We start from the raw sequence: 25,290 nt of genomic DNA, 5'->3' as shown, positions 1-25,290 counted from the left end.
CCCAGAATCTCATCAAGCAGCTTCTTGAAGGATCCCAGGGTGTTAGCTTCAACAACATTACTGAGGAGTTGGTTCCAGACCCTCACAATTCTCTGTGTAAAAAAGTGCCTCCTATTTTCTGTTCTGAATGCACCTTTATCTAATCTCCATTTGCGACCCCTGGTCCTTGTTTCTTTTTTCAGGTCAAAAAAGTCCCCTGGGTCGACATTGTCTATACCTTTTAGGATTTTGCAGTTAGAGGCGAGTTGAAAATCCTGAGCTGTCTTAAAGTGTCCTGGAATTGTGGGTCCAGTTGGCAAGCCTACTAGGGGGTGAACTATCTATCATCAACAACTGCTGCTGCAGAGTCGCTTCCAATAGGACCTCGTTTGTTTTACGTCTCATCCAGTGGTGTAGTGCTATATTTACCAGTGAGGGGTCGCTATTACCCACGCCGCCTGCAGTCCCTGTTTCCCCATACACTCAGGACTGCAGTTTATCACTAGTAGGTATGGTATTTGAAAGGGCTAACAAGTGTCCCAATTGATTACAAATTCAAACAATCAGGTATTGAGGTATTATTGTAAAGCAACTAGACTTGCAGCTATTTATATTAAAGATAAATAAATACACAAATACTGTACATATTTTCACAACCAGTTTCATACACTAATATCATGATTAAAACACTATTATTATTATTATTATTATTATTATTATTATTATTATTATTATTATTATTATTATTATTATCATTATCCTATCCATAACACTCCCTCTTCTCGTATATATAGAATGGTTTGGTCCCAAATCAGCTCGTCTCACTGTCCTATTGCAGCCACTTAAGAGCGAATGAGACTGAGGTTTTGAAACAAAGTGCATCCGTTTGCAAAAACAGATTTGTGAAAGACCTCAGGTACCCTTTATTTGTTTGTTGCGATTGAGTTTTATCTTTTAAATAAATGTTTAGCTTATTTTACCTACTTGATTTTTGATATATGGGTCTAAAAATAAGAAGTGTTCTAATTATTCCATCTAATTGTAAAACGCTGACATCTCAGCACAGCGTTGATACGTTTCTGTGTATACAGACTGTGACCGAGAGACAGGCTTCACTGCAGAGTTCTACCTCCACAGATTATATAAAAATACAAATAAATCCATTAGGATCCTTTTGGGGGGGGGGGGGATGGGGGGGGGGCAGGTTTGGAGGAAGAAGCCTGAGTCTCAGTTCCAAGTTTCACCCCCCCCCCCACTCACACCCCCTCTTATATAGATTAGTGCCATAAGAGACAGGGAAGGGGCTATCAGTTTACAGTAGTAGAATATACAATACGAGATTTTAAGTTGGTAAAGTGCGCCACCTGCTGTTGAAATTGAATAATCCAGGAGACTAAAGACTAAAGAGATAGTTATCCACAAACTAAACCCACAAAACAGTCTCACAGCAAATTTATTAGCAAATCTTCTTTTTTTATTATATTTGTATTTAACTACTAATAATACTGATATAAATCCCTCAATATGTTTTTTTTAATTTGTATCAATAGTTAATAAAAAAATAAAATAATAAAAAATCAAACTACATGAGCACATTCCTTAAATCCTGACAATGAAAGATATACGCTTGTCACTCACATTCATTATCATAATATAGTTGGTGTAGTTTAACAGGGTCTCACACTGATACAGAGGGCAATGCTGGCAGGACCACACTGTATAACACTAATATAAAACCCTGGACAGAACTACAGCAGCTACCAAACACAGTGGTGTCTATATAAAGTAGTAATCTAGTGTGCTGGCATTGCCTGCTGTGTGCTGGGCAGAGCCTCGCTGTGCTGTGCTGTACACAGGGCAATGCTGGCGGGACCACACTGTATAACATTAATAGAAATCCTGTACAGAAATACAGCAGCAACCCAACACAGTGGTGTCTATATTAAGTTGGCTGCTGTGTGCTGGACTCACTGGATTATCAAGGGTCCTTTATCGTGTGACCCTGGGCTGAAAATGGGGTAGACCTGCCCAGGGAATGGGCCTTCTAAAGTATGGATGTGAAATCTGGTCAATGCATTGCAAAATGACAGCCTCCCTCCCTCGTGATCCAGATACACACCCCACACCTTGCAGATCTTCTCCAATGTTAAGATCTTTTCCCCTGACTGGCTCACAGCTGTACAGGTCTTCCCTCTAACCAGCCTCACAAGCCAGTAGCCCTCCCCTGGTTTCTCAGGTATGCTCTTCTCATGAGGGTGTGTGGAGACTCCCAGGACCCAGTAGCCCTTCTCCCCCACCTCCACCTCCCAGTAGTGACTCCCTGAGGTGAACCCCTCCCTGCCCAGCACACTGGGCCACTCTGCTTATCTCTCCCCTGTGAATCTCACTTGTGAGCCGTCTTCAGAGACTGTGAGGCTGGGGCTGGCTGTGTCAGGGTCTAGAGTCATATTGACTGGGGTAAAGGAATGAGAAGAGTGTGTTATTGAGAATCACAGGAAAAGCAGGGAACTTGATTATTGATGCTTTCTCTCTCTCACGATGATGAACAACAACACTTTCATTCTTTGACCATAACAACTGTATTTAGACAGATTTTAAGGCTATTATAACTGGAAACACAGAAACATTTAATGTCATTTTTTCTTCTATATATTAAATTAGAAATTGCAAGCAATGCTACATTTAAAATATTTTTAAAACACATATTTAATCAAACCAAGCCCCCTAATTGTGTTCAATGAGAATTTTGAAAATATGATATATTAAATTCAAACTTACCACGAGCTTTAGTCATTTTTTCCCATGCTGAAATAAACGAATAGAAGAATGAATCAAGTGTAAGAGAATGAATCTGTGGATTCTGATTACTGTAAGTGTATTAATGCAGATTAAAATGTTATACCTCTGCCAAGGGCATAGCCACACGTGTCTGTTTGAGAGAAGAGAATATATTTAAGGGAGGGAGGAAATTGCCACTAGAAATTATAATTAGTGTCCAAACACACTCTTAATGGGTCTCTTCTAATCTGCACACATCTTGGTACAGAGGGTTTGATCCCCTGTTAAATAATTCACACATCTGAACTAATCAATTAAACCTGACATCGATAGCAACTGCTTTTTTCAATACACCTAATGAACCAGTTTTGAAAGATGATTTATTATTCATAATGAAAAAATAATAAAAGAGAGAGATCTTATAATCTCAAATGAGGTCATCCCCGTGCAGAGAACACAATTCTAAAAAACACTTCTGTTTCATAGTCTTTCTCGAGAACTATCTTCATTTTTGTAATTAATAAGAATGTATGACTTTGTTTGGAGGGAGTCTCTGTTTAAAACAGATTGAAGAGATTGAATTTCAGAAGCTTAAAACTGCACTTGAGATGACATCTCTTCTACAGTAAGACACACCCCTCACATGTTGAATTCACTTATATGAGATAGAAAGACAGAAATCCTTGATACAAAAAAAACACAACACATATTCTTACTGGTATTCCTTTGAAGGTCTTTAAGATCTAGGAATGAAAAACACAGAACCATTTCATTAAGTGCAGAAGCATTCCCCCATTTCAGTTTTAAATGTAATGAAACCACAACAGAGATCTGAACTATTTAATATTCTCCCTACAGTTGGTTTTCAGTGTTACTTTATTAAAATAATAACATGTTTCTGATCAATTGCATTTGAAATTGTTCAGACTGCCTTTATATGGATTATAATGATCTTACCTGCTTCAACCTTCTCTTTCTCCTGTTTTAAAGTCTCTAAAACAGAAAAGAGTGAAAAGTTGAGTTTGTATTTTAGCTCATGAACTCGTGATTTAATACAATAGTTTAATAAAAAGAATATTGAGATGAATGTATTAATCTTGCCATTTTGCTTCTGAAGATCCTCCTTTTCTAAAAGACACAAACAAAGACAGCTTGGTTAGTTTTACTAGTTTAGAACAGTTGATTCATCTTTAAGGGTGATATGACTAGATTTCATTGCGTTAGTTATATTATTAATATACTTAGAAGACCAAAAATGTTCCCAATGCTCAAAACCATTGTCCAATGGATGATTTTGCCTTCATTTCATTAGCGGTACAGCATTCCCTCATTTCAGTTTTAAATGTAGTTCAATCACAACAGAGACGTGTGTTTGTAACTCTTTAATATTCTCCAAACAAACTGCAGAGCATTTAGAATTAGAACTGCTAGGGTTTCTGATAAAGGAAGACTGAAATGGAAACTTTCTGTCTGCAGATTATTTATACACTTACCTTTTACTAGTCTCTCTTTCTCGCTTTCTAAAATAGAAAAGAGAGACAAGTTTAGTGTGTGTTCCTGTTCATTAATTCATGTGATTCAATACAATAGTTGAATTAATAAAAAAAAAAAAAATTATAATGAGATGAATGTATTAATCTTGCCATTTTGCTTCTGAAGATCCTCCTTTTCTAAAAGACACAAACAAAGACAGCTTGGTTAGTTTTACTAGTTTGGAACAGTTGAGATTCATCATTAAGGGTGATATGACTAGATTTCATTGCATTAGTTACATTTTTAATATACTTAGAAGACCAAATATGGGCGTTGCCCAATGCATTATTTTGTCATAATTTCATTAGCGGTACAGCATTCTATCATTTTTGTTAAACTTTCTTTCTGCAGATTATTTATACACTTACCTTTTCCTAGTCTCTTATTCTCGCTGTCTAAAACAGAAAAGAGTGACAAGTTTAGCTTCTGTTCTGGTTCATTAAATCATGCAATTCAACACACACACAGAGAACCAGCGATGCTATTATTCATAATGAGAAAATAATACAAACAGCAATCCAATGGTTCATATTATTATATTTCTAGGTACTACTGTCTCATCAATGTGAAGAACTGAGGAAAGAAAGACGAGATTATTAAAAAATAAAATTAATATTCTTACTCTGGTCCTGTTGAAGTTCAAAATCATCTAGGAATGAAAAAGAGAAATAATTTCATTAGCTGTACAGCATTCCCTCATTTCAGTTTTAAATGTAGTTCAATCACAACAGAGACGTGTGTTTGTAACTCTAATATCCTCCAAACAAACTGCATAGCATTTAGAATTAGAACTGCTAGGGTTTCTGATAAAGGGACATTGAAATGGAAACTTTCTGTCTGCAGATTATTTAAACACTTACCTCTTATCAGTCTCTTGGTATCTCGGTCTAAAACAGAAAACAAGGACAGGTTTGTTTTCCGGTGTTCACTCATTTTTTGCTTCTCGTCAGTTTTTGCTTCTTTTTGTACTGCGCATGCTTGCCACTGGCTTTCCATTTACTTGCCCTGAATATCAAAGCTTTTCTGACCGTCGGGCGGGTTTTTATGGCGGAGTTTTAGCTTTCCGACTGTTTTTCGAGTTCCGAGCAAATATCAAAAATGAACAGGAAGGATGAGAACAGTCGCAAAACCACGATTCCGACAGTATGAGGAATGTTATGCAAATAAAGCGAGTATCGAATTAACATGAAAAATAAATAAATAAACAAATACATAAATAAATTAAGAAATATATAAATAAATATATGTCTATATATTATTTATTTATTTATGTATTAATTCATTTATTTACTTATCTTTCATTTTGGCATAAAATATCCTGCATAAGCGAAACTATAATTTAATCCAGTATATACAGACGTGCTCAAATTTGTTGGTACCCCTCCACAAAAAACGAAGAATGCACAATTTTCTCTGAAATAACTTGAAACTGACAAAAGTAATTGGCATCCACCATTGTTTATTCCATATTTAATAGAAATCAGACTTTGCTTTTGATTTTTTATTCAACATAATATTGTAAATAATAAAACAAATGAAAATGGCATGGACAAAAATGATGGGACCGCTAACCTAATATTTTGTTGCACAACCTTTAGAGGCAATCACTGCAATCAGACGTTTTCTGTAGCTCTCAATGAGACTTCTGAACCTGTTAACAGGTAGTTTGGCCCACTCTTCCTGAGCAAACTGCTCCAGCTGTCTCAGGTTTGATGGGTGCCTTCTCCAGACTGCAAGTTTCAGCTCTTTCCATAGATGTTCGATAGGATTCAGATCAGGACTCATAGAAGGCCACTTCAGAATAGTCCAATGTTTTGTTCTTATCCATTCTTGGGTGCTTTTAGCTGTGTGTTTTGGGTCATTATCCTGTTGGAGGGCCCATGACCTGCGACTGAGACAGAGCTTTCTGACACTGGGCAGTATGTTTCGCTCCAGAATGCCTTGATAGTCTTGAGATTTCATTGTGCCCTGCACAGATTCAAGGCACTCTGTGCCAGGCGCAGCAAAGCAGTCCCAAAACATAACCGAGCCTCCTCCATGTTTCACTGTAGGTATGGTGTTCTTTTCTTTGAAAGCTTCATTTTTTCGTCTGTGAACATAGAGCTGATGTGACTTGCCAAAAAGCTCCAGTTTTGACTCATCTGTCCAAAGGACATTCTCCCAGAAGGATTGTGGCTTGTCAATATGCATTTTAGCAAATTCCAGTCTGGCTTTTTTATGTTTTTCTTTCAAAAGTGGAGTCCTCCTGGGTCTTCTTCCATGGAGCCCACTTTTTGCTCAAAAAGCGACGGATGATGCGATCAGAAACTGACGTACCTTCACCTTGGAGTTCAGCTTGTATCTCTTTGGCAGTTATCCTTGGTTCTTTTTCTACCATTCGCACTATCCTTCTGTTCAATCTGGGGTCGATTTTCCTCTTGCGGCCGCGCCCAGGGAGGTTGGCTACAGTTCCATGGACCTTAAACTTCTTAATAATATTTGCAACTGTTGTCACAGGAACATCAAGCTGCTTGGAGATGGTCTTGCAGCCTTTACATTTACCATGCTTGTCTATTATTTTCTTTCTGATCTCCTCAGACAACTCTCTCCTTTGCTTTCTCTGGTACATGTTCAGTGTGGTGCACACAATGATACCAAACAGCACAGTGACTACTTTTCTCCATTTAAATAGGCTGAATGACGGATAACAAGATTGGAGACATGTGTGATACTAATTAAAGAAACTAATTAGTTTGAAATATCACTATAATCCAATTATTTATTATCTTTTCTAAGGGGTACCAACAAATGTGTCCAGGCCATTTTAGAATATCTTTGTAGAATAAGCAATAATTCATCTCTTTTCACAGCTTCTTTGCTTTATTCTATGACATACCAAAGGCATGCAAGTATACATGATAAAATAAAGTTAGAGAGCTCCGATTTTAATGTAGCCTATTTTAAATGTATATTGTATGAAATTAGTTACTGTATTAAATTGTAGTTTCGATTATGGATGATATTTTATACCAAAAAGAAAAGTAAATTAATTAATGCATAAATAAATAAATAAATAAAATGAATACATGTCGAAATAAATAAATATACAGACATGTATGTATTTATTTATATATTTGTTTATGTATTAATTGATGTATTTGTGTATTTATTTTTCATGTTAATTCAGTACATTATCCCTTTCCTCCTCTAAACTCTCTAGCAGCGCATTGAGCTACTCATGGTGAGGACACAGTCATGACAGAATATAAATCATAAGAATATAGAAAGAATACAATACCTGAACGACAAGCAGAACAGAGGATTACTGCCACTAAAATCACCACAGCAGCTACGACAACGTATAAACCCTCTTCAAAAGAGTCTTCTGTAACAGAAGAAAGAGGAGAACTCCATAAATGAACAAACCTGTGAAAGCGCGCTGTGTGTGCTGGGTGAGAGAGGCTCTGGATGAAGGGATGCGAGTTAATACAGAATCACATTGCGCCTCTATGATGCAAGTCTATGGAAGCTGGATATAGAAGCGGAGATAAAAGCCACTTCCGTTCAAATGGACCGGAGAAGATCATTTTCAGGTTCCTCTGTGTGTGTGTGTGTGTGTGTGTGTGTGTGTGTGTGTGTGTGTGTGTGTGTGTGTGTGTGTGTGTCAGTGTGTGTGTGTGTGTGTGTGTGTGTGTGTGTGTGTGTGTGTGTGTGTCAGTGTGTGTGTGCGTGCGTGTGCGTGTGCGTGTGTGTGTGTGTGTGTGTGCGTGTGTGTGTGTCAGTGTGTGTGTGTGTGTGTGCGTGCGTGTGTGCGTGCGGTGCTGCGGTATCTGGAGCGTTACGTTTCCTTCCCCCGCGACTCCGGAACAGGGCGAGCATTTTGTGCCCAAATCATATCAAGTCTTGACCACTGTTTCCTTTTTGTTTCCTCGATTTCCTTTGTGTTCTATGATTCTTTGGCACAATCCGGGTGACGATCGCATGATCAGCTCGTGGTTGTCTAATCTGCACTGTCACGCCACACACAGCCACAGGCTAGATAAAGAGACACGAGTCGTTTTCTCTCGCCGGTAATTCGTGATCTGGTGTTTTTTTTAAGTATTTACATTTTGTTTAAAGAAGTATAGCTAATCAGATTTGTAACGAATATGTATGGAATGCATTGTTTAAGTGAAACCTTTTTATTTGAGGTTGTGTAACAGTGCTAGGTAGCCGTTTCTAACGATACGCAAACCATGCAAAACTAATCTATTTTTTTAAATTATTATTATTGTATATTACAGTACACTGCATCTCGATTGAAAATGCAGAAGCACAGAACTATGGACAGTTTTTTTCTTCCAAAGGGACAGCATGAATGGTCACAAGGCCATTTAGTTTGAACTATTTCAACACTGCAGACCTGTATACAGGGCTAGGGAAAGTAACACGGCGTAATCTGGATCAAGTGATGCAGATTTTGTAATCCTAGATTTTGTGATCGAGATTCCTTTGAAAACAAAACGAATTTCGTAAGCATAATTTGTAATGTGGATGCAAGTAATCCAGCAATTACATTTTCTGAAAAAAACTGATCAAAACGATCCAGATAAAAGAAATCCAGAACACAAAATAGATCGGAAAACAAAATCCGGATCAATGTTATCCAGATTCATAGTTTTGAAAAACCGGCCCCTGGAGATCGCAGGTTCGAATCCAGGCTGTGTTATTGCAGACCATGACCGGGGGTTCCTAGGGAGCGGCGCACAATTGCCCTAGCGCCGCCCGGGTCGGGAGGGCTTAGGTCGGCAGGGCAATCCACGGTTCACTGCGCACCAGCGACCCCCTGTGGCTGATAGGGCGCCTGCGGTTTTGCAGTGATGCCTTTCAGATCTGTGCTGTCCTCCGGCACTATAGGTCTGGTGGCTTCGCTTGTGGATCTGCAGTGTGAAAAATGATGGCTTGGCAGGAACACATTTCGGAGGACGCGTGTTTCAGCCTCCGTTTCCCAAGTGGCCAGGGGGTTGCAGAGGTGAACCAGGATACAAATAACAATTGGGCATTCCAAATTGGGGAGAAAACCGGGGTAAAAACCATTGACGACAACTTAAAAAATAATAAGAATTATATATATATATATATATATATATATATATATATATATATATATATATATATATATATATATATATATATATATAGTGGACAAAAAAATGGAAACACCTGGGTAAATGAGGGACACCAAGTATATTGAAAGCAAGGGCTTCCACACAGGTGTGGCTCATGCGTTAATTAAGCAAATAACATCCCAGCATGCTTAGGGTCATGTATAAAAATGCTGGACAGGCCTGGTTGCCTATAATTATGGCTAGCATGGCTGCAAGAGGAGACCTCAGTGACTTTGAAAGAGGGGTGATTGTCGGGGCGCGTTTGGCAGGAGCTTCAGTGACCGAGACAGCTCAACTTGCTGATGTTTCACGAGCAACGGTGTCTAAGGTGATGTCGGCATGGAACTCGAGGGAAAGACATCATCAGCAAAGGGCAGCAGCGGGTTGAAGCGCATACTCCAGGATCGTGATATCCGTGCGTTCATTCCAAGTGCAAGGCAAAACAGGAGAGCAACTGCAGATCAATGGACTGCAAATTTCAACCTGGGACGCGAGCACATTCTTTCCCTTTCGTTTTAAAACTCTGCATTGTAACCGTGGTCAGAATGGATTGATGCGACTGGAGTCTGATATCGCGAGTGCTGGGAGTCGCTTCCGGCGATGTATTTTACAGCCAGAGTCACATTTAAATTCGGGTTCTTCTCTTTGCTTTACATTCTTTTTGGGTGTTTAAAATTCTACACTCGCGTTGTTTCATTTGTGTATTTATATTGTAGCGCGGAGAAGTATAATGGATTCTGTTTTCATGTACGGGAATTATACACGCACTCGATTTGTTTGTGTTGTTCTTTGATTTTGGGTTTCAAGATCCCGTTACTATTCCCAATGTTAGCCTCTGTTAGCCTCGTGATACGAAGCGGTATTGCGCCGGGGTGAAGTGATTGTAAATCCTGTCATTGTTTTATACTCCGTTTGTCGCTGCCAGAGTACTTAGTGTATTGACCAAATGTAAACCTATCCCCGTGTCTCTGAGTTATCTTTTATTTGATAAGGATGTGTGCGTGCGTGCGTGTGTTTGTGTGTTATTGAAGTTTTAAAACGGTCATTTCAAAATCCCACATACCGCGGACAAACCTAATTGAAAGTGCTGTGCATGGTTCAGACAATTTTTCAAAACAGAAACCAGATTACATACGAGCACACAGAACAATGTCACAATACAAGCTGAATAAAAAAACTTGCTGATATAATAATAATAATAATAATAATTACCTGATTGGCCTAGGGGCGCCATAAACTTTGCCTATACAGGGTGGCAAGTTGCACAGAAACCGGACCTGGTTAGTGACAAAAAATAAATAAATCTCTGTCTATTTCAGAACACCAATAATATATTCAACATGCATCTCACTGGCGGTTTAGAAACGAGTATTTCGGTTCAGCTATCACAAACTCTCTCTCTCTCTCTCTCTCTCTCTCTCTCTCTCTCTCTCTCTCTCTCTCTCTCTCTCTCTCTCTCTCTCTCTCTCTCTCTCTCTCTCTCTCTCTCTCTCTCTCTCTCTCTGTACCTTTTTCGTTCTTCTCGTTGCCTCAGTCGTTCAGTGGAAGGTTTTGTTCTTTTCGGGAGTGTCTCAAAATGTCGGTTTTCTTGTTGTTTTATAGGCGAACAAATACAGAACAACTGTGCAAAAACAGTTTCACTTCCACAGACTCGCTATAGAGACGCGCATCATAACGGGACTGGAGAATTTGCTTGAAAAACTCAAGTCACAAGACTGCCAGTAATTGCTGTTGCGCCCGTCTACACTCACGCACACTCACGCACACTCACGCACCCACGCACACACATACACACACACACACACACACTGACACACACACACACACACACTGACACACACACACACACACACACACACACACACACACACACACACACACACACACACACACACTGACACACACACCAGACAAAACTCCACACAGGGTGAAATTTGACAACAAACTAAATATTTATTTAAATATTTAGTTCTTAAAAATGTGTTTTACACAGTGGGGACGTCCCCACAACGTCGTTTCTTCGGGAGATACTATCTTTGTGGAGACATTTTCTCAAATGTTGTCCCCACATTGATATTAATACATAGACTTCATGAAGCACAGTTAGTTCATTCTATATAGAGGGGGATGCAACGCGTTTGGTCGGAGCTGTATATTGTATTCTCGGAGGATTTATGAATCCTAAACAGATGGATCGATAGCTCTTATTATTCATCCAAATATTAGCATATAACTTCTCGTTCATTATAGTGACACTCTGCTCGCTCTTCCCTCTCAACTCATGTAACGCATCGTCTATAATACATCTTTGTTAGTGTATTAACACAACACTGTGTTGATGGTGCTGTTGCCAGCGTGTGAATTGCATGGGGTGTATCATTATACACAGAGTATAGGACAGATAGATAACGGGATGTGAGGTTCTGATTCATAGTGGTTGTTTTATAATGAAGTGTTTGCATCCTCCCCACTGCTCTGCTCAACATCCTCTCGGCTACAAGCGGCGGAAGGGAGCGGTGAAAGAGAACACGAAAGCGAAAGTATTGCCAGATTCTACAAAACATCAAAACCCGAGCCTACAGTCACACGAACAAGGTTATATTCTGCGATCCTTCGTCATGCTTGGTAAAGGGGTGGATTACGTTTGTTGTTACTAAATACACAGACTGTTTTTGGGAGACAACGCTGTTTGGACATTTTATTTTTCATTCACGGTACCATTGCACCTGACGACACAAGTATGGGAGTTTGCTGTGGACGCTGGTTTTGTTTTGAACGCGCTGCTGGCTATACAGGAGTTTCATAACATCAGACTTCAATATAACACAGTTGCAGCCTTACCTTGTAACACTACAGACCTTTTTTTCCTTTGTTTTATGTTTTGGAGAACTGTTTAAATCTTCTTTTTGACTTTCCTCTCTTTGCTACTACCTCCCCCCCTCTTGCATGCAATATTTTATTGGTTTTAAATTTGAGTTCCCTGTTTTTATTTTTCTAAAGTAAGTTCTTACCTGTGTCGTCTCTTGGTCAGCGCTATGGTGTGGCTCTAGATCAACGAACCTGAAATAGAAAGAAAAGGTTAATGGTAATTGTTAAGAACTATAGGACAGCGTGTACAGTACCTGAGGTGTTTGGGAAATATTCTTCCCTCACATATTTTTCCGGGACCTGGTGCCCGTAGCTCCTCCACCATGTGGCGTTGCCTGGCTTTAAGTGGCGACACTTAACCACAAGGTTAAACGAGAGAGAAGTGCGGGTGAGTGCATGATTCTCTATACAATGGAATCGCAGTATTTTCATAGATCGCCGCTGCAATTCAACACGCACTGTACGTGTTTATTTAAAATCAATTCATTTATGGTTTACAGGCGTGTTAAAAAAATAAAACCATGACCCGTCATACAATGTCCGGAATTATCGGTCCAGTTGGCAACCCTACCTTGAACTCACATGACCTTTCTGGCGTGGGGTTCCTTCCTAAATGTATTGGGTGACACACCAACGATTAGCAAGGCATCCGTGTGCCAAGCAGCACTCAGGAATGTCCCCTAGAAAGTGTCCTGAGGGCTTCAGATGGTTCTTAATGGTTAGGTTTTGGCTTAGGTTTCAGGGCAGGAGTTGCTCAAGGTTAAGGTTAGGGTTAGGTTTAGGGTTAGGTACTGGGTTTGAGGTTAGGTTTAGGGCAGGGGTTCCTCAAGGTTAGGGTTGGGTGAGGGATAGGGTGGCTTGATTTTGTAGATTTGAGAGGCAGAAGATCATCCTGAACATGAGGACCAGCCTGAAGAGACAGAACAAGCATCACAAAACACTGCAGGCGCCAAGTTCCCAATCCATTCATTGAGGAACGCTACACTTTCTATAATACGCTACACATATGATGCTGCTTCAAAGCAACAAATGTTTTATATATAATGTGTGTTTGTTTCAGATTGTCAGTTGAAGAAAAGCAATTATATATAAATGTTTAATTAGACCAATAAATTAAAAACACAAACTTGTTAATTGTTGTCTTCATCTGGATGAGGGGATAGATTTGAATTTTTCCAAATTATCTTTTCAGATTTAATTACTAACAACAAACATTGAACTTATTTTAAAATGCTGAGAGATCGTGTATTTCAGCATGATCTGTTAGTGAAATGCTGGATGCAGAGTGTAAAATAAAGACTTAAGGTCCATGTATTTTTTTCACGGATTTATTTGTTAGATTCCCAGATTTAACGTATCAGCTAAATCTTGAATCACCAATTATATAAAGAAAAGTTCCAGATTTAATTTGTCATATTGACTTTAAATGTTTAATTTGTGATACGCGTTTTCAATATTTATAAATTGTACCTGAAAGTAGACATTTCAAAACTTTGAAGTACGTTTTTGTCGTTAGCAATTAAATCTTTATTTAAAATCTAAGTAAAGTTAGTGATTGAGTGGAATCCGGAAAAAAATACCTGGTAAAATACTTAAAATACTGTTCTTTTAGTTTGTTTTTCACACCTGGCGCCCCATAGTTAATGCCGTGTGACTTTGCGAGCGCACGCAGTGTTTCTCAAAATCCCAGAACTGTCGTGCTCTGTTTGTGTTCAGTGTTTTTAATAATTGCATCTGTAAGGGTGCTTTAACACTTGAGAAAAACTGTCATTGAAGTCTGCAGTGAATGAATGAACCCCCTGTAGTCATGGTTACAATGTCATTCCTTTATTTAGGGTGCTGCTGTATTTAAAACACACAGAACAGCAGAAACAGAAACAAGAAACAAAACACAACATGCTATAGTTATACACTGTATAACACAGCCATATATAATACAGAATACAGTGTATTGTTAAATATGTAATCTTAATTTGATCAAAAAGTTAGTAAAATACAATGAAAAGATGTAAAAGAAGATTAGCATCAATAAAGTCAGTACATTAATCTCAGCCAGCAATAATATTCAGGTGATATTCCAGCTTCAGTGTAAATATCAACTACATGGAAAAGCGAGCATTCATCCGTGTGGCTTTTCTTTACAAACCAATACCACTCTTAAACCAGCAAATCTAATATGAATATGCAAGCAGGATATCTGATTGAGGAAATACAAGTCTAAATATTTCAAATAAAATCTTTGTGCATTCTAATAGGATATACAAAATAAAGAAACTATAGGAACGTCATGTAGATCGTCACCTTTTTTTCCAGAAAATACAACTTTTTAGTCGCATTGTATTGTTATATATAACTGACAATGTTAGTTTTTTTTCAATTTTGTTGTTAATGAAGCAAAAAAGAATTACATCCCAGTTTTGTCGGGTCCCATTTCGAGTGAAACAGAATTATCTGATTGATCTTTATTCTTTGTATCTTTGTTCAGGATCACAAGTTCTTCATCTTCATCTCCTGGATAAAAGAAAGGGAAGAGTTTCCCAGAGAATTTCCCCAGGAAGGTGTAAATAACACCACGATCCTCCACCCTGTAAAAAGAGAGCTTGCCCTCTTCATAATCCAGATGCACCCCGACCTTCAGGGGGGGCAGCACCTTGAGAGGGGTCACGGGGTCGGTCAAGGCACTGAGCTCATGTCCAAACCTTAACTGGAGCACCCAGTAACCTTCCTTGGGACTCAGATCTAAAACTCCTTTCCTCTTGGCAGACTCGCTGGCCACACCCAGTTTCCAGCTATCCCTCTTCCCCACCTCCACCTCCCAGTAGCGTCTCCCTGAGGTGAACCCCTCCCTGCCCAGCACAAAGAGATGGTGTTCAAATCTCCGTTCAGTGTTGGGGACATTCTTGTCATTGTAGTCATTTCTCACACGTTTCCCATCTTCAGACACAATGAGGCGACAGTGTGCTGTATCAGGGTCCAGAGTCACAGCCACTGGAGATGAGAAGCAAGCACCCTTAATCATCAATGTTAATAGACATAGATTTTTAATGTACAGCAATAGATATATTTTACTATGGATGGATTCATTTATAAGATCATTTATGATGTTTATACAAGTGCTTTATATGATGAAGAAACTACAGCTCTGACCAAAAGTTTAGCATCACCCTCAATATAGAATGAACTAATTTTGCTTCATAAAGTCAAATTAAACCTGCTCAATAATGTTATGTTAACATATTGAATTACACACAGGTTTGTAGTTTTCCCAGATAATGAAAATAACTGACATTTTGAAATCTAACATAAATTACTTACTGTACTGCTATTATGGCTTCTGATAGACTTTTTTAAATATCATTTTTCAGTTCCTTTGATTACCTGATGTTAAATAAAATATCTAAATTATGTTCATATAGTTTATTATTATTATTATTATTATTATTATTATTATTATTATTATTATTATTATTATTATGTTTCAATCCTAAACTTCTAGGTGATGCAAAACTTTTGTCCAGAGCTGTGTGTTTAAACCTAAATAATACAACAACATTTAGTGAATTCCTTATTTCAAGTATCTGCTTAGCAACGCAGCATCATTTGCAATAGTGCTGTTTGCACAGCCATTCTGCAGCTGAATTTGAATAGATGCTAGAGAGAATCCAGAATGAGATGCAGCTCTTAATACATTTCACCATGCACAGTAAACTGTTAATACTACAAACACTGGTAACAATGTCATGTCAATTCAATGCCTGTTTGTTGCTAGTTTTGTAACATTAATTAACATTATTTCCATTCACACAAAATGCTGCAAATCACACTTTGGAATAACAATTCTGTATTGTGAATGACAGCGCTCTCTATCTTCAATGTTATTGAGAAATACCTTCGTAGACAAAAGTAAGTGGCTGATTAGTTTTGTAAAAACAAACAAGTTACCTGATTCAGCTTGGATCTGCTTCCATTCTATCAGAAATAAAACAGAGACAGAGGGAAATAATGCTGTTAAATAATTCTGCACACAGAGTCCATTCATAACTCATTTATTTAAGAGTAATACACATTACAGTATTAATTACTACACTATAAGAACCCAAGCCAAGCGTTTCTGTGAATGCTTTCCTCAGTGTAATGTGTGTGTTGGAGAGAGATATTGAAAGTGTCTGTTTCTTCTCCTGTCTGTTTAAATGGATCCTGTGATATTATAGGCAGTTCATCCAGAACTCCATTTAGAAACTCTGCACAGATAAAAACAACTAAATTAGAAAAAACTAAGAAAGTCAAGTTTACCTGATTTGAGGACAAATCCTTTGGATTCTGTTGAGAGAAAATAGAAGAGTTTCAATACCAGTCAATAACAGCCCTGGCAATGTCTTCAGTGCTGTCAATCTACTGCAGTATGGATTGTGAGTGATGTGGTGCATATTAATCTCAGTAAAGCAGACAAACATTTCAACAACTTTGTTTCTATGTTTAGAGGCTGCAGTGGCTAAATAACTAGACTCTCAGACTCTACTGGCCTGGGATCGGATGTGAATAAACCTACAGCCTATCACGTGATGCGGCACTTTTGGAATCCCCAGTGCTGTAAAATGCTCTGAAACAAATCAAGATCTTGTTTATCCTAACAGGGTATATATAGCTTGATCAAATTAAAGTGATTATTGCATTAAAAAAATAAAATCTTACTTATTTCTTGACGAAGGTCATCGCACTCTGAAAGAAAGGAGAGTTTTTTATGAGTAGAATGTCTTAAAGGGGTTCGTCTCGTTCGAATTGCATTCGTCTTACCTGAGTTCTGCCCTCTGATTGACCGTTTCTGTCTTGGCACGCCCCCTGGAGTTTAGTTTGAGTAAACGCATGCACCGCCCCCAGGAGTCTCTGCTTGCTGCCATGTGCAAAAGCACTGTGCTCAAAAGGACCATTGGATCTCCACAGTCACGGTTAAACTCTACTCTTATTTCAGTCATTCAGCAGACGCTTTTATCCAAAGCGACTTACAGAGACTACGGGGGTGAACTCTGCATCATCAACAACTGCTGCTGCTGCTGCAGAGTCACTTCCAATAGGAGCTCGTTTGTTTTACGTCTCATCAGATGGACTGAGCACAAGGAGGTGAAGTGACTTGCTCAGGGTCACTCACAGTGGCTGAGCTGGGATTGAACCCGGAGCCTCCTGACATCAAGCCCCTTTCTTTAACCACTGGACCCCTGTTCTACTCTGTTGGTCTGCCCCGTGCCATTATGACAGATTACAGTGATGAGGTATTATTGAGAGCTGGATATACGAGTGCTGACTCATGTACACCAGTTTACATTATGTGTGAATTTGTTTAATGAATTCACTTTACCTGCTAAAAGATTCTGTCTCTGAATTTCCTCGGTGGCTGAAACAAAAGGAACATATTACAATATAATCATCTCTACATATTAGCCGGGTCACAAAACAATACACGCATCACAAACACATTCATACAGCGCATGTGACGTGACCGTAATCAATCATGAGAGACAGGAAGTGTTGAGACAGCTACAGCTGTGGACAGAAGTTCCACATCACCTAGGATTTCAGGATTGAGACAATTCAATAAAACACTATATGAACATAATTTAGATTTTTTATTTAACATCATGAAACTATACAATTATATTGCAAGCCAGAATAGTAACATGTCATGTTAGATTTCGAAATGCCATGTTTTTCATGTCAGTTTTTCATTAAGTATCTGGAAATCTACAAAGCGCTGGTGTGTAATTCAATATGTTAACAAGGGAACATTATTCAGCAGCTTTCATTAGAATCTATGAAGCTGAGTGAGTTCATTTTATATAGAGAGTGTGAAATTCAATATGTTAACAAGGGAACATTATTCAGCAGCTTTCATTGGACTCTATGAAGCTGAGGGAGTTCATTCTATATAGAGGGTGTGGAATTCAATATGTTAACAAGGGAACATTATTCAGCAGCTTTTATTGGACTCTACGAAGCTGAGTGAGTTCATTCTATATATAGGGAGGGTGCTGCAAAACTTTTGGCCACAGCTGTAGAGTTGAATAATATTTTTTCTGCAAAGCTTCAGAGTGAATATTTTCATGTTTCAATCTTGCATTCATTCAAATCTAGTAACAGAGTGCATTGCATTACAGAGCATTGAAGTATTTGCAGTATCTGCTGTTGATAAAAGTCCTTACCTTCTCTCTTCCTGTAGTAGTACACGGCCGCAGAGATGCACAAGGCAAAGAGTACGAGACAAACTATAAAAAACACTGAGAAGCCCTTCCATAAGGGGGCGACCAGGGAGAAGAATACACCTGCAGAAGAACAGGACACAAGATCATTGGATTTGCACAGTCCAGGGTTCAAGAACAGGACACAAGATCATTGGATTTGCACAGTCCAGGGTTCAAGAACAGGACACAAGATCATTGGATTTGCACAATCCAGGGTTCAAGAACAGGACACAAGATCATTGGATTTGAACAGTCCAGGGTTTCTGACAATCATTTCATTTCGTTGATAGCAGTATTTACAGGCAATCGGTTTGCTTTCATTGATAGGAAACATTTTGAGGTGTCACTGCACTTGGGGGGGCGACTCACTGTCTCATTAAAATGCCTGCATTTGAAAGGGAGGGAGGGAGGAAGGAAGGGAGGGAGGGGGGAAGGTACCTATTCATGGAGCCCAAGATATTTAGTGAGAAAGGAGGCAAAGGGTTGTCAGTCTATGGGTTTAAATGTCATTGTAGATATATAACTTGTTGTAATCCTAACTTGTTGCACCCTAGTTCATAATGTATTCTAGTAGTAGTATTATTTGCACTTACTGTAAACGACACTGTATTTAAATATGAATCTTACTGTAACCCTGTACTGCCCTGTAACACCTGTAAGTCATCCTGGATAAAAGTCAGGACTAAGAAGGAATTTTCCAACTGGTACAGAAAAAAGGAGCAGGTTTGACTGACCCCCGATGTGGATTCGGGTCTGCAGGACTCTCCTCTCCTTCCCGTGTCTTATAAGACAGATGACCCCGTCGGCCTCCTGTTCCGATATCTGCAGAGCGCTCTGGAGAGTGAAGAGCCCGTCTGCTCCTGGCTTCTCAGTGAGAACAGCCCTCCCTGTTAAATCAGCACCCTTCACATTCCTCCACTGCAAGTCCGGCTTAGGAAACCAGCCCTCCGAGTCACACTGCAGAGTGACGTCACTGTCCAGCCGGCCAGCCAGACTGAAGCGCGGGGATCTCCCGAGAGCTGCGGACACAAAAAGAGGAGGAGGGGTTTGACGTCACTAATCAGATTGTACGTGTCACACGCAGTATGCCATTAGCCCATTATTATTATTATTATTATTATTATTATTATTATTATTATTAGGCTTCCAAGCCAAAGGCTGGGAAGCCTATTGTTATTGCTGTGTTTATTATTATTATTATTATTATTATTATTATTATTATTATTTTTCTTCCCAAACATCATCGCAGAGTTATGAAAACGCATACGTAAGTAGATGCCTATGGCTGGACAACCAGACTGGCGTCCCCGAATGAAAAAGTCACATGGTTTGACCGCCATATTGAATCTTGTGGAAATTTGGGGAATTTTTCAAAACTCTTGCCTTTAAAAACAACTTAAGGTGGAACTGTGACAATGGCAGCAGATAGTGCAGCAATGGCCTATAAAAAAACATATGTTAAATCGAGGTTGATTGAACAATTACTTTACCCGCTACGCTGGATTGACGCCAAATATTCAACAATCTTCTTGTGTTAAAACACAACGTCAATCGACACCTAAATTGGCACGCATGTTCATGACCAGGTCCTTTCTACCATTTGTAAAATCTATGCTTTTTTGTTACAAAACATGACCGCGGCGCGCAAATGACCTTTTCACGGTGGCTCTATTTTCATACATTAAATCCAAGGTGCAATACACTACAGTCACGAAACTTTATATGACCATAGAGACTCACGTGAAGTACTGGTGATATGAAAATGACACATTTTGGTCACATGGTTTGGCGTCCATATTGATAATTGTAAAAAAAAACTCTTGCAACCCATAACAAGAACACCATTGCACTTATGCTCTTCAATGTCAACACAATTGTACAGACCGTTGGAAAGTAATAACTGCTGAAGATTGAAACCGATTGCTCACACGGCGCGGTGGCCATATTGGAATTTACGTTGAAATTGTAACTCCTAGAGCGTGCCGACAGGGTCATAGTTATAATGGAAGTCATGTGCTCTATGAAAAAATGTCATCGCCCGTGACCTCTGACCTCTCCTAAAGGTCAAACGGTGATGCATGACATCATCAATATACGCAACTGGCTATAAAACTGCCTATAACTTCTTATCGGCTGCACCAAGACGCACGAAATTTGACACGGATGTAGAGGACTATGGGATGATGTGCAATGGTCAATATGGCGGCCTTTGGTCACATGGTGTGGCAGCCATCTTGGATTTAATGAAAATTGAGCAATTTTCAAAAGTCTTATTCTCATGAACGGTAAATTGCACAGCTGTGAAAAATGTTGTACATAGTGCACTAACCAATGCGCTTAAATTTCACGATAACTACTTTGAAGCCTGTATAGTTCCTAGCAATTATTATTATTATTATTATTATTATTATTATTATTATTAATTAGTCATTTAGCAGACGCTTTGTTTTAACCATTACAAAGAAACTTGTGACAAATAACGCTATTCTGAATATCGGTAGGCCTATGATTGACCAGGTCACCCTGCCTTTAGAAGCAAAGTCAATTAAAGTAAGTAATAAATGTATTCTATATATTAGTGGCGATGCAAAACCTGTGGCCGCCGCTGTAGAGGTAAATCCATTCAAACTCACCCGAGACCTTTAACTTCATGGTGGAGTCAGTGAACCAGCTCTCTGAAAGTACGTAACACTGATAGCTTCCTTCGTCCGAGACTCTGACGTTGTTCAGCTGCAGAGACACGTTCCCGGCTCCCAGTGCTTCTTTATCGAGGTGAGTTCTGCCTTTGAATCCTGAGCTCTGCCGGCTTTCCAGGTCGGCTCCAGATGCGTAGACATGCACGGTTTCATTTCCGTTTTTCACCCAGCTCACCTCCATCCTCACGGCGTTGACACCTGTGGAGATGCGGCAGGGAAGCAGGACGCTGCTCCCCACATGGGCAGACACGGGTTCAACTGGAACCTCCACTTTAAAATTGTCTGAGGATACAGGAAACAAGGTTAGTCACTTCCATGTATATTCCTATCAGTCCCTATACTAATGGAGTGAGCAGGGAGCTCATTTGAATGCGTGCCATTTGCAATCATTACTTATTATCATGTTTCTCAATGTGCCTTGACCTGGCGTTGGGATGTTTTGAGCTGCTTTGGGCTTCACTGGAGAATCCTATGTGGCGGTACTGAACAGCCTTCCTCATTCCATTCAAGTCATGTGATAACAGCAAGCCCCACCCACTCGTTCTATATATATATATATATATATATATATATATATATATATATATATATATATATATATATATATACACACACACAGAGAGGGAGAGAGAATTTTAGGATGGAGACATGAGACATCACTCTCAAACATAATTATTTTCTCTCATTTATTTTCTCTCATTTGAACTTGCTCTTACTTACCACGGATTTGATTGTATTCTATAACTATTCTGTTATCTTTCATGTGATATTTGGTAACAACTGTAAGTCGCCCTGGAATGTAAGGCTGGCAGGGACGGGGTTAACTCTGCCCCTGCCAACAATCACAGCTGTGGCCAGTCTCCAGTTAGGTAATTGAGAGCTAATTGATTTTCTGTTAATAAGTGTGCAATGCAGCGCTTCACTGCAGCTTCAGTCTCTGAGACTCGAATCCCTGCCGGTAACATCTTGGGCCGCAGCGCGATCCTGTCACAGTTGGTGTCAGACTTTGCTTTAAACCTCTGACAGGTACAGAATATATTGTTTCTTTCTCTCACCTGCGTATGCAGAGTACACCTGGAGAAGGAGAAGGAGGATCCCTTCAGATCTCAGCAAACACCCCGTTCCTCTCATTCCTATAAAACAATCACAGGGTCAGGTATATTGGACAGAGTATGGGAAGAATCCAGTGAGCGGGGGGGGGGGGGGGGGGGGGGGGGGGTAGAAAAAAGGCAGAGGGCTTGAGGTCCACTTACAGTAATATATATATATATATATATATATATATATATATATATATATATATATATATATATATATATATACACACACACACACAGAACGGGAGTTATAAATTATAATTAATATCAATAACGTTAACATTAGCGGATAAGATATATGAATTACGCTGCTAGTTTGATTTACTGAACATCAGGGCTTAAGAAACAAACCCATATATTTTAAATGTCTTTAGAGAAAGGGTGATACGTTTTAAAAACTAACAGGCGTGTTGAGGATAGCACGCATCTGCTGTGGGACCGCGTGCGACTCCATGAAGGGTGAATCTATGAAGTTAGTACATACAACTCTGGCCAAAAGTTTTGCATCACTCTAGAATGAATGAATTTTGCTTCATGAAGTCCGATGAAACCTGCTGAATAATGTTATGTTAATATATTGAATTACACACCGCTTTGTAGTTTTCCCATATACTTAATGAAAAACTGACAAAGAGAAAAACGTGATATTTCTGAATCTGCTGTTTCTGGCGGTTCTTTCTACGAGAGTGGAAGAAAAATCGAGCGGCGGTTTGTGGATTTTCTATATTACTAACATTACAGGAAAACCTCAAACTAGCGCTGCCATTTTACACCAGGGCTGAACAAACAGGAACTCTCACATGTTACCGACCTGCACAGAAAGGGTAGTGAGTATTTATAGGAGGAACTTGTTTTGTGCAGCTGTTGCACTTTATAAACGAGGGGAAACGCCAGTGAAACCAGCCGGCTTAGTGCCAGTTAAGATCCTACCGATACAAAAGCACATTATATAAGATTATATAAGATATATTAACTGGTCGATGAATTATTAGTGGTCATTTTGGTGGGTCTGTCAAGTTAAATACTTGTAAATGATTTATTGTGTGGTCTTGTGGTTACGTGTCTCAACTTATAATGTTTGCTCGGTGCGGCGGGCGAGTGTGACCAAATAACAAGGCGGCCCATTCAGAATACACGTGTTTACTGTCAGCAATCTGAAGGCGTGTCTATGAACCACGGCGCTTAAAATAGCCTACAGCTATATATATATATATATATATATATATATATATATATATATATATATATATATATGAAAAGGTTTTGAATCTCCTAGAATTTTAGGACTGAGACCATTTAAAAAAACAACTAGGTGAACATCATTTAGATCTTTTATTTAACATCTCATGTAGTCAAAAAACTTCAAAACGACATCGCGTAAGTCTGCCAGAAGCCATAATAGTAGTATTTTCTGAAGCAAAGTTAGTTCATTCTATATATAGGGTCATGGAAATATTTTTGGCATGGCAGGTGGTTTAGGCGTGTCCGAGCACCATGAGTGCAAATTCTGAAATAAAGGCAACAAAGAAAACGTATAACAGAAAAAAGGCGACAAAATAGTTAAACAAACAACCAAACAGAAAACGTATGACAGAAAAAACGCGACAAACAACCAACCAAACAGATAGGGGCCTAAATAAACGGAAACAATGTACACTTACCGTCCCTTGTGATTGATAAACTATCACGAACCGACAATAATGTGCCGTTAAAGTCTTCTTCCGAACACCGAATATTGTATGTATTTGCACAATATAGTGTTATATGAAGCCCGCACTACAGCATGACGAAGGGTCGCAGAATATAACCTTGTTCGTGTGACTGTAGGCTCGGGTTTTGTTGTTTCGTAGAATCTGGCAATACTTTCGCTTTCGTGTTCTCTTTCACCGCTCCCTTCCCCCGCTGGTATCCGAGAGGACTTTGAGCAGAGCAGTGGGGAGGATGCAAACACTTCATTATAAAACAACCACTATGAATCAGAACCTCACATCCCGTTATCTATCTGTCCTATACTCTGTGTATAATGATACACCCCATGCAATGCTCAAGCGTTCTGGATGCAAGCACAGTGCTGACATGTCATTTCCTAAAATTATATTAAGCGAGGTTTTGGGTAAATATAGAAAGAAAAAAGGGAGTGTGTATTTGAGCACTAGTACAACAAGACCATGTACGGAATTAAAATGAACGGACTATAGAAGAGTCTTTTTTTGTAACAATTTAATTGGTTTAAAAGCAAACACGATTATCCATAAACTAATGTTAACAGAAAATAAATATAAAAAGAGAATTTCGACAAAAGCTGCCGGGAAGCACTGTCGCTGCTGATTGCTTGTTTCTACGCGCTTTGAAAAGGGAGTCTCCTCTTCCAGAATATCACTTACAATGTGCGCCATCAAAAATAAAAATAAAGTTTCTAAAGAAGATGATTTCAGCAAGCTAAAACACCACACGAACAATTGTCATGTGACACTTTCTATATTGGCTTGCTAGATTGCAATGGGCTGCTGGTCCGCGGCGGTGCGGCACTGAGCGCTGGTTTAACATGTTACAGGTGTTACACACTGAGCGCTGGTTTAACATGTTACACGTGTTACACACTGAGCGCTGGTTTAACATGTTACAGGTGTTATACACTGAGCGCTGGTTTAACATGTTACAGGTGTTACACACTGAGCGCTGGTTTAACATGTTACAGGTGTTACACACTGAGCGCTGGTTTAACATGTTACAGGTGTTATACACTGAGCGCTGGTTTAACATGTTACAGGCGTTATACACTGAGCGCTGGTTTAACATGTTACAGGTGTTATACACTGAGCGCTGGTTTAACATGTTACAGGTGTTACACACTGAGCGCTGGTTTAACATGTTACAGGTGTTACACACTGAGCGCTGGTTTAACATGTTACAGGTGTTACACACTGAGCGCTGGTTTAACATGTTACAGGTGTTATACACTGAGTGCTGGTTTAACATG

The 25,290-nt window shown here is 39.2% G+C and overlaps 2 protein-coding genes across 2 annotated transcripts; both read right to left on the bottom strand.

The window, feature by feature from the left end:
- Nucleotides 1–1,431: 1,431 nt before the first annotated feature.
- LOC131709694 (uncharacterized) lies at nt 1,432–11,181 on the bottom strand. Its single transcript, XM_059012377.1, has 14 exons — nt 10,925–11,181; nt 10,629–10,693; nt 7,568–7,654; nt 5,151–5,177; nt 4,913–4,939; nt 4,659–4,685; nt 4,401–4,427; nt 4,251–4,277; nt 3,859–3,885; nt 3,715–3,750; nt 3,474–3,500; nt 2,882–2,908; nt 2,758–2,784; nt 1,432–2,431 (listed from the first exon to the last, which is right to left on the bottom strand). Exons 2-14 carry the CDS (start codon nt 10,648–10,650, stop codon nt 2,343–2,345), a joined length of 477 nt encoding a protein of 158 aa, XP_058868360.1. The 5' UTR covers nt 10,651–10,693; nt 10,925–11,181; the 3' UTR covers nt 1,432–2,342.
- Nucleotides 11,182–14,095: 2,914 nt separating this feature from the next.
- Nucleotides 14,096–24,332, bottom strand: LOC117967167 (butyrophilin subfamily 1 member A1-like). The gene is made up of 10 exons (XM_059012309.1): nt 23,972–24,332; nt 22,269–22,346; nt 21,151–21,495; nt 19,252–19,536; nt 18,479–18,598; nt 17,638–17,673; nt 16,977–17,003; nt 16,578–16,604; nt 16,227–16,253; nt 14,096–15,272 (listed from the first exon to the last, which is right to left on the bottom strand). The coding sequence occupies exons 2-10, from the start codon at nt 22,342–22,344 to the stop codon at nt 14,689–14,691; spliced, it is 1,527 nt and encodes a 508-aa protein (XP_058868292.1). The 5' UTR covers nt 22,345–22,346; nt 23,972–24,332; the 3' UTR covers nt 14,096–14,688.
- Nucleotides 24,333–25,290: the final 958 nt, after the last annotated feature.

This window comes from Acipenser ruthenus, chromosome 44, assembly GCF_902713425.1.
Source record: "Acipenser ruthenus chromosome 44, fAciRut3.2 maternal haplotype, whole genome shotgun sequence".
Taxonomy (NCBI): domain Eukaryota; kingdom Metazoa; phylum Chordata; class Actinopteri; order Acipenseriformes; family Acipenseridae; genus Acipenser; species Acipenser ruthenus.
This window is presented reverse-complemented; position numbering and strand designations above follow the sequence as displayed.